Source organism: Buteo buteo, chromosome 20 (assembly GCF_964188355.1).
Source record: "Buteo buteo chromosome 20, bButBut1.hap1.1, whole genome shotgun sequence".
NCBI classification, from domain to species: Eukaryota; Metazoa; Chordata; class Aves; order Accipitriformes; family Accipitridae; genus Buteo; species Buteo buteo.
The window spans coordinates 16,729,463-16,739,705 of NC_134190.1; the positions used below are offsets into that span (position 1 = coordinate 16,729,463).

Genomic DNA, 10,243 nt, shown 5'->3' on the forward strand with positions numbered 1-10,243 from the left:
GTGGGGGAGGCAGAGAGGTCTCCTGATGCTTCTTTGCAAGGCCTGTCTCTTCTCGCTTCCTTTGCTCCTGCTGCACCTTGCTGACATTTGAGTTTTGGAGCTTGTGGATTTTCATACCCAGTTAGTTTTTATTTGTGTTACTAGTTAGATCTCAGCCCTGAAGAGCTTCTGGTTGCTGTCAGGTTTGTGCCAGGCAGAGTCACTACTCACAGTTGCAGTTGCCTCTGTCTGTCTGTATGGTTTCACTGTCATAATCCCCAGCCTTCCCTTCCACATGCGCGCTCCTATCCACACATACAAATGCACTGTCTCTCTTGCGGAAACCTACATATATCCCTGACATTCTTTTCTGATCCACCCCCCACTCCCCCCCGTTTTCCTGTCAACGGTCCCCTCGCTCCCCTTGGGTGTCCCTGGTTGATGAGAGCAAATAATGTCAAAACAATGTTTTTGGCTGATGCTTGATATTAGCTGTGCCCTCACATGCAGTCTGGCTGCCTCTTGGTCTTTGTGCTCAAAGTGTTGGTCTTTGTGCTCGAAGTGCTGAGAAAAGTCCAGTCTGAGTAAGCTTTGAGCAAGGTGTTCTCCTGTGGTGGCTCAGTACCCCCAACTGGTATGGGGGTGCATTGAGCACAAACTAGAGAGTTCAGTCCCCTGTCCAAGAGGAGGTCTGCTGCAGTGTTAAATCTTGGCATAGTTATTAAAGTCAAGTGGTAGAAGAGTACTGAGAGCGCTCCCATGGCTTTTTCATTCCTAACTTTGTACTACAAAATGAATCAAATAGATATGCAGTTTAATTCTTACTGTAGATGATGGCTTGACTTTCTTTTATCACCAAACTGAGCTGTGGCAGAGTGCAGGGTGGTTGTGAGGCTTTTAGTAAGGTTGGAAATAAAGTTACATTGCACCCATGAAGCTACCCATGTCCAACCTTTGAACAAGGCAGTGTCAGCAAAGGCCAAGGGGGTTAGATGGCTGTGGCTACTCTTTAACTTGTCTTTAGACATATTCTGAAGGAATCATGCTTACCTCTCTGCTTGCCAGTTGTTACCGCTGATGTGTCAAAATACACCTCTGATCATTATTTGAGACATTTTGGGAAAGTAAGAAATGTCATAATTCGGCATATATGCATAATGCAACCTTGTTACTCGAAATACTGTTTATAGTTGTTCTTTCGGGGGGAGGGGGGCAAGGAAAGGAAAAAAGTGTAACTTCAAGACACTGTGAATGTTTCCTTGATTCAGCACCAGGTCAAAATGGGATTGTCACTATATTTACAGCTTCTGCAAATATAACCACACATACCTGAACAACGTGTGTCATGTAGGTGCTAGGCCCTATCTTAACCTTTCAATTTGGCTCCATTCTTTTCTTTCTTCTTCCTATAGATTGCACTAATGCTTTAAAACTTTGACCTCCTAGAGAAGTGCTTCGCAGCATTACTTGGCATTCAAACCAGCCGAGATCTTCTTGTTGGGATGGATTTTCTTCTTTTTCCTTAGGGCGCTGTTTGCCTGAAGGTGACTTTTGTTTTATTCTTCACTTCTGAATACCTCATCTCATTCTCTCCTAGCACTGATCTTCTACTGTAAGGATGTCACTGGGACAGGGATGAGGGGCTTGACAGTGCAAGAGCGTATGACTCCTGGACAAGGGTATGCGGTCAGAAAAATTATCTTGATCCCAGTCACATTCATGTCAATAGAAACTGGTTTACCTTTAGCACTGTGAGTGGAGAGAGATGGTTGTAGGTGACAGCTAAATGAGGTCAGAGAACTTCACCAGTCAGTTCACTGACATAAAAAATGTGGAGGGCAAAACTTCTATGGAGAGATACTGATTCACATCTACAGGAGTACTTCCACTCTGTTTTTAAACATAAGCCTTATGTTCTGAATTTCCTGGCATTGGGGCTTTTTCTCATAATAACGCTGCAGTATTGTTACACCTGGCTTTTTTGGGTAGATTTGCAGATACAGCAGATCAGAGTTGTGTCTTGTAATGTCTGAGCTCAAGTTTGGCTTGAGCAGTGTGTAACTGCGAAGATTTTGTATCGATACTTCTGTGCAAGATATAAAACTGTTGGGTTGATTGTGGCTGAAAATTGGATCTTACGGCTTCAGTGATTCCTTCCTGAGTTCCTGTAACTAATTTCTAATCTGGCTTTTGTCTCTTAATGTTTTTCAGCTGGGAATTACCTAGCACTGTGGATAGCTCTCTTCCATTTTTGTCTCTCTGCTGCATGCTAGTCTTTTAACGACCCTTTCTGACAGTCTTCCTTTGTGCCTGCCTGCACTGTAGGGATGTGGAGATAGTAACGGGAAGGAGAGGATAAAGGAGATAAAACCTCTACTCATTTTCTTCCACTTCCCTCGGTGCAGCCTGCACATACGTGGTGAATGCATAGCCCTTTCTGCGGTGGTGTTAGGCTCCCTCTGCACGTGGAGTATCAGTTAACGCCATGTGTAATACATGCCAGTGCAGAGCAGGCACTGCACGGACCCGTGCTGGCTTCATGCTGGCTGGGGTCTCTCCCAGCGGTGGCCTCTGTGCCGCGTTCAGGTGAAGCATCCCGAAAGTGCCATTCGGGCAGCTGGCACGCGCCGTTTCCCACTGCAGCCGTTGCGCACGTTTCGCAAGCTCCTGCCTTCAAAACTGCAGCCCCTGCTGCCTCCTGAGTCAGGATTGTCACTGCCTGTTTGTTGAAGCGCCTTGTGAGCCAAAATCCACTGCTGTTACAAAATCAGCAGCCGGTCTAGTTCTGCCAATGTCGGTGATATCGGTCGTTAGCATCTGAAGAGATGACGTGTATTTTGTTTTCCCTATTCAAATACGGGTAACTGCCAGAAGCAGGATATGGGACAGTGTGGTCCAGAGGGCTGTCCTGCATTGCAAACCCCACGTCTATGCCTGCCTTCTCTTCTTGAACTACGTTGTTTCTGTTTTACTGACGTCACCCATCGATTAGCATGTTGCAACCTAGTTGGTATGATCCGGAGGGAAAAGCAAGAAATAATTGTATGGAAAGGAAGAAGTCCTCCGACAGCTGTGGTCCTCAGGTGTTAACTCCATTTTGGGCATAACATTGCAATAAGAGAAGAGCAAAGGTCACCATGCAAATATTTTGGGTTTTCTTTATTGTATTCTCTGGATGCAAATTCAGGCTGATACTTCTTTAAATACAGCAAGGAAGGCAATGTAAAAGGTTGTAAAAATGTCACTCCTTCATATTTATCATGTGTTGGAGTGAGCAAAATCAAAGCTAAGCAACTCACTGTGAAAGTAAACACAGCTGCCTTTTTTTGCATAGCTATAAGAAATAAGTGGGGAAACACAAAGAATCCCTTTATAATGAATAGTTTAGAACAAGGTTAGTAACAATTTGCCTTTAATTCAGTGCATTAACAGATTGTTCTCTGTGGCATTCTGTGGTCCTGGGTCTAAACAGAGCCTTTTGTCTCGGGTGAAGTTTTCATCAGTGAGAAGGTTTATGTTTCAGAGGGCCATGTTCAACAAGCTGCTCATGTAACCAGGCAAACAGTTAATTTGACTGAAAACGGTGCCATTACTTTTTGTTGTGTGCAAATGTGGGTGTTTCAGTACAGTTACTTGGTTGCTCATTCGTGCACAAGGGTAAGTTCAGGAGCCTGTGGAAATGCATCCGTTTAACAATATTTTTTCTTTCCCCCACCTTTCATGCAGACTTAGCGGTTGAGCCAAATAGCTAAAAATCCTCAAGGGTTTAAAGGATTAAATGAGAACAATTGCTAAGGTGCAGGAAGGGCTGAAAAGTCCTGAAAATATGACAGGAGGTAGATGCTGAAGGACCTGCTTAGTGAGCTACAGCCTCCCCTGTTACGGGTATAAATATAACTGTGAGTGGTGGACCGGCGGGTTGGTAGGGATTTTATAGCTGGGCTGGAAAAAGAAAGGCAGGGGGGAGATGTAGTGATGGCTGACCTGAAGGTTTGCCTCTGGGCAGTTTGGTGAAGCCAGTGGGAAGATGCTTTCCTGTTAAGGGTCGCAAATTTGTTTCTCCTGCCAGACGACAAAGTCAGCGCTGGTTTTCATGCCCCCTTAGCTGGGCTCTTTTGTTCCCAGTCCTTCCTGTACGTAACCTCTTCCTTTGCATTCTTCTGTTTGTCTCAGGTACTGAAAGGTTCAGGCCGGAGGTTTTCCTTTGCTCTCCATAGCCGCCGCCTGGCACTGCCCTGAGGAGAAGCGGTGGCGGGAAGGCCAGCGCTGCCCTGAGGAGAAGGAGAAGCGGTGGGAAGGCGGGCGCTGCCCTGAGGAGAAGGAGAAGCGGCGGGAAGGCGGGCGCTGCCCTGAGGAGAAGGAGAAGCGGCGGGAAGGCGGGCGCTGCCCTGAGGAGAAGGAGAAGCGGCGGGAAGGCGGGCGCTGCCCTGAGGAGAAGGAGAAGCGGCTGGAAGGCGGGCGCTGCCCTGAGGAGAAGCGGCGGGAAGGCGGGCGCTGCCCTGAGGAGAAGCGGCGGGAAGGCGGGCGCTGCCCTGAGGAGAAGAAGCGGCGGGAAGGCGGGCGCTGCCCTGAGGAGAAGGAGAAGCGGCGGGAAGGCGGGTGCTGCCCTGAGGAGAAGCGAGGCACTGGGGTGAGTCTCGTCGTGAGGCCCGCCCTGCCTCTCTGCGCCCGCCGCCATGGAGACCCTGTCCCAGGACTCTCTGCTGGAGTGCCAGATTTGCTTCAACTACTACAGCCCCCGCCGGCGGCCCAAGCTGCTGGACTGCAAGCACACCTGCTGCTCCGTGTGCCTGCAGCAGATGAGGACCAGCCAGAAGGACCTGCGGTGCCCCTGGTGCCGCGGGATCACCAAGCTGCCGCCGGGCTACTCCGTGTCGCAGCTGCCCGATGACCCCGAGGTGATCGCCGTCATCGCGATCCCCCACACATCGGAGCACACCCCCGTCTTCATCAAACTCCCCAGCAATGGGTGCTACATGCTGCCCTTGCCCCTCTCCAAGGAGAGGGCGCTACTGCCGGGAGACATTGGCTGCCGCCTCCTGCCCGGCGGCCAGCAGAAGTCCTTGGCGGTGGTGACGATCCCGGCGGAGCAGCAGCCGCTGCAGGGTGGCCTTCCCGCCGAGGGGGGAGCAGAGGAGCCGGACCGGAGAGGCGTTGTGAAAAGCTCCACCTGGTCGGGGGTTTGCACTGTGATCCTGGTGGCCTGCGTCCTGGTCTTTCTCCTGGGCATCGTCCTCCACAACATGTCATGCATTTCCAAGCGCTTCACGGTGATCTCCTGCGGCTGAGGCGGGAAGGGGGGGGTCTGCTCCCCCGGGGGTTGGGTTGGGTCGGTGGTGGTGGTGGTGGTGGTGGTGGTGGTGGTGGTGATGGTGGTGGTGGTATCGAGCGAGACAATTCACCACAGCTTTGCCCAATGACTGCAGAATGCCGTGCACCGGGGCAGCGGTGCGCCGGCCCGGCTGCGGCCCCCGGCGGTGCAGCATCAGGCCTCTCAGCAGCGTGCGGAGAAAATCACGTCCCGTGTCTGGCAGCAACAGCACTGAGGAGGACTGCATGTCTCACCATAATCATTTATCAAAGGGACTGCAACTTACAGTGATTTTTTTTATCGTGTTACGAGATTAACGGCCTCTATGTAGCTGGTTATACTGTAAAGTATATGGTATGAGCTCTTCTGTAAACACAGTAGATTAAAATCAAAACTGCTCCATGTAGAATTAAAGGAGAATTGGCGCGCAACTCTGTACGAGGTGTTCAATACCAGTCCACACATGCGTTATTTTTTAATGGGGGGAGGGAGGGAGACTTGTAAAACTAAGGAATCGTTTAGCTGGTAAGGCATTTTATATGTTTTAAACTGCACATTAATTAAACCAAGTTAGGGAGTTGTACAATAGTTTTTAAAAGGAAACGTTTTACAAGCAATCATTTCATTCCGTGGTGCGTGTTTTTTGCCTCTCTGTTTTTCTCCATTTTTTTTCAACTACAGGGAAGTGGCACTTCAGCATCTTTTATTTGAAGGAGCTTCCAAGCAGGGGAGCAAAGTGGGCTAGGAGAAATACCTAAAAATGCAGCCAAAATACTTCTGCCTAACTGGCTTTACACAAAGGATGGCTTTGAGTGGTAAACATTGGACATGCTGTTTTACTTCCAATCTGGCAGCAGGGCTTCCTGACGACCTGGCCTTCATAGCCACTAGTGAAGAAATGGGTCATGAGAAGTCCTAGGACTCCTCCTGCAAGGATGTCATAGCAAATTATTCTTCTTTTTCTTTTTCTAGAGGTTGGGTTTTCTTAATTGTTTTTAAAGAATTTAGACCTATTTTGCCTCCCTCTTTCCTAGGAGATGCAACTGTGCACCCATGGATGGTGTGACAGAGGAGTTGCTCTAAGGAAGCCTCACCATCCTAGCTGAGACCAAGGACCCTTACATGCAATCATCTAGTAAGAGGCAGTGACATAGCTGGGAGGAGAACCCAGGCCAACCTAACCCTCTACTGGATGGGCTACCCCTCCTAAACCACTGTGGCTGTCCTGGTGTCACAGTGTCTGGGTGAGCATAACAGAGCATTTTCCCACATTTTAGTCTTATAAATGTTGGTGTTCATAAGGACAGATTTGAAAAAAACCCAACAAAAACACAGGAAGTGTCTCCCTCCACCTGTGAGTGTCATGAAACCCCAGCCATTTGCAGTTCACTTCTTGGAAAGAGCCAAATTCCTGAACCTTCACTGCAGTAGCGCCTTGCTCTAAGCAGTCCCACTAGCGCTACTAGTACTGCTCATAAGTAAAATAGAGCTCAGTGTGAATTTGGGTGTTTGGCAAGCCTGAAAGCTGAAATTTGTGTGAGATTTAGGGATTGGATCAAGGGGCACGTGACAGACCTTTAATAAGACAGAAAAATCTGTTGATTTGCACTGCTTCTTTTTGCAAGTACAAAGCGTAACCTCCCTGAAGTGTGACCTCTTGTTGTCTACCTACTGCTCTTTCTAATAATTAATTGGAGATTGCTCAATGCCATATTATACCACCGGAGAACATAATTTTGACTATGCAGTGCCCAAGTTGGCCCTGTAGACATCGGTGGTTTTCTAGTTATGTCACAAAATCCAGATGCTGGTTCACAATAAACATTCGCAGCTAGGACTTCTGTCAGGAACATACCTCTAACTTCGTGCTGGATTTCTTCCCCTCCTTGTTCACAAACCACCATTTTCTTCCTTGATTCCTGTTAACTGAAGAATAGCATATATATGGTGCTTAATTGTTATGGTGTGTGTTGGGTCATGTATGGAGAGGAACCATTGTGCTGATTTTTATCTACTGTCATATGTATGCATAGCACAGCAAAAAAAAAAAAATAAATCCTCAGATAACACATTCAATGCCTTTTTTGTGCAAGGCCCATGTGCAGTATGCCTTGAACCTGGCTTATGAGTATTGTAATTACACGGACACCTCTCCGCAGCATGTTTAATTTGGTTGCAGTAGGGAACAGCAGGTATTCCAAAATGTGTCTTGTTGAACGTGCTAGTCTCTTGTAGCCAGATTTCCACCGACATCCATGCTGTGCTGCTTATTGTGTACAGGAAAGCCAGTTCACAAAAAAATCTTGCCTTTATAAGACTCTTGAGGAATTGACCAGATACAAGACTCGACCCTCTACTGCCTTATCCCCTGTAGCAATTGCTGGGTGTACCTGGAGTGTATAGCACAGCTGGAAGATGCTCCGAGAACAGCGCTGATGCATTTTGCACCAGCTTCTGCATGTGTTTATCAGAGTTGTCAATGACTGCACAAAAACGCAAGGCAGTCAAAGAGCAGGTCCTGGAGATACAGTGCTGACAACGATAACCTCCTTCCAGCCATACCTGCCTGAGTGAAGCTCTTGAGGCCAAGGTTTCTCTGGTGTTGCAAAGAACAGCTGTCTTGAAAACTGCCCTCTTCATCCCTGCATGGGGGGTGCAGTATGAAAGAGAAATCAGAAATTAGGTTAAAATACCACCCTGCATAACACATTATGCAACAGGCAGACCTGGAGTTTATCCGGTATTAATGACGTAAGTATTATATTAGCAGAATACCATCCTGTATTACGTAACACAGTACATTGTTTCATTAATATGAATTTCGCGTACTTTTTGTGCCTGCTCAAATGCATGTTTGACCTAATTTCTGATCCAGACATTTGCCTGCTCACAGCCTTGTGTAAGAGCAATAAGTAAAACCTCAAGATTTTTGCCTGCGTGTGCGCGCACGGTGTGTACGTTCATTCCTTTTTATAAATAGGAGTTCTGGAGATGTTTTTGTTCTGGCTTTAGACTGTGACTATCATTTTAAATTTGCAGCTGCCATATCATGTTGGATCACCTAGCTTTTTTGCTGACTTGTGTAGAAGTGAACTAAATAGTTTGTTGTAATGTACAGTGTTAAAATGTTTCTCAAGTATGTCGATAGTCATCCTGCTTTAAAAATGCAGTGCAGTCTGTCCCATTCCTTGGTCCAATACCTGGCATTAAAAAGTGATTCTGCTATATACACCTTTAACTTTTTTTTTTTTAAACTCTATTTTTTTTAAAAACAGCCTTGTCTTTGTAATTTTTCTTTATGGGGAAACACATTTGGACTTGTCTCAAAATCTGGGCTAATTTTTGTTCTTTGAGGTCCAGTAAGAAATCACTGCCCAGTTCCACCAAAAAAAAGAAGGAAACTTACTGTGACACAGTACTGTTTGAGCAACACAAATTTATGCTAAAACTTGTGGGTAATTACTCAAGCACCTGCATTTTTAGAGCAAATTAATCTGTATGAATGTGTATTTATTTGCTTGTTTAATGGGAAGGATGTGTGTGTTGGGGTCCAGCTATATTTTTTTTCCTGGAGGGTCCCAACTTCCATTTATGGCTTGTGCTTTCCTGGCAAACAGACTTTAGGGTTCACTCTGTGAAATTTTGTTTAGTGAATTTTAAAAATTCAAAATATGCAATTTTGGTATGCAGGATTTTTTTAGGAAATTGTGCGTTCAATGATTGTTCATGCTTAACCAAGATGTAAAGGAGCCTGGATGTTTTGTAAACATGGAGCAATCATGAGTCCAAAGTTTCATCTTTATTAATGAAGCTCAGTCTGAATAAAACATTAGCAGGAAAAGAATGATATCAAGTGAATTATGGTACCTCTGTTACTTTGCCATCAAATGAAGAGCATGGAAGGGAATTTGGCAGAATTGCTCTGTATTTTACGAGGGGGTGGCTGAAATTTGGCTCTCAGCTTTTTAAGGCAAAGTGTTAAGTGTGGGTTGTGGTAAATAATAAAAAGGTTGTTCACATTTTAATTACCTTGGAATACAGAATTATAGCGGATGACTGCTGAGCTACACAACATTTTTTTTTCTTTTTTCTGTTTTAATCGTGACTTATAAGTAAATATTTTGTTTATGGAAGTGAGGGATTATTGGCCTTGACTTAAACATGTATTGTACAGACTGGCACGCTGCCTTCCCCTTCCCCTTCAGCCCCCCTTCCCAGTCCCATTTTTATTGCTGGAGCCCTGGGCAGCCAACCTTTCTAATACTGCAAATGCTCTTCTGGAATAGAGATGGCTGACGTTGCACTGGTTTTGTTACATTCACAACAGGGCTAAACCAAACCCAAACAATTCATACATGATTTGAGCTCTTCTGTAGGTGTCCCAGTATCAAAGCCCCAGGCACCAGTCTACTGTGTAAACTGGTCCAAGCCTCTATATTCCCTGGATCTTTTCACAGCATTGCCACATAGTGGAGGATGTTGCCTCCTCTCAGTCATAGACAGGGGCTGTGCCCACCATCCACAGCTAAACAGGGAACGTGGCCTGCTGGCAGGAGACACTTCTGTGAGGACTGCGGGAGACATTCGCGTGTCAAGTGAACACATCTCAAGTAAATGTTGAGGTTGAAATGCTTCCTTATCCTAGTTGCGCAGAAAGCGTGCCTTGAGATTTGTTTTTTCCAGACTTTTTCTATGGGCAGGTGGAGGGGGGAGGGAGAGAAGAAAGTACCTGGCAGCAAATGAGTCCCAGCATCATCTGGGAGGCTGTTGAAGGATCTGCTGGCCCTGAAGGCAAAGGTTTTTGTGTAAGAGCTTCAGTAGGACAAGATTGTCTGGAAATGCTGCAATGGATTTACAGCGAGTTAGTGACCTTTCCGGTGCTATACACTGTCCATAGGCCTGACAGCTGGGGCTGTTGTGTTCTTTCTCTTTGTCACTTTACCTCTTGCATGC

General features: G+C 46.4%; 1 protein-coding gene across 4 annotated transcripts in view; it reads left to right on the forward strand.

The window, feature by feature from the left end:
- RNF152 (ring finger protein 152) overlaps positions 1 to 9,801 on the forward strand; it is a 46,342-nt gene extending 36,541 nt beyond the window's left edge. For all 4 annotated transcript variants that reach the window (XM_075052297.1, XM_075052299.1, XM_075052300.1 and 1 more), the window contains one exon: positions 4,153 to 9,801. In XM_075052297.1, coding sequence (XP_074908398.1) covers positions 4,656 to 5,267 — 612 coding nt within the window. In that variant the 5' untranslated portion in view covers positions 4,153 to 4,655 and the 3' untranslated portion in view covers positions 5,268 to 9,801. The remainder of the gene's footprint in view (positions 1 to 4,152) is intronic.
- The last annotated feature ends 442 nt before the right edge of the window (positions 9,802 to 10,243 follow it).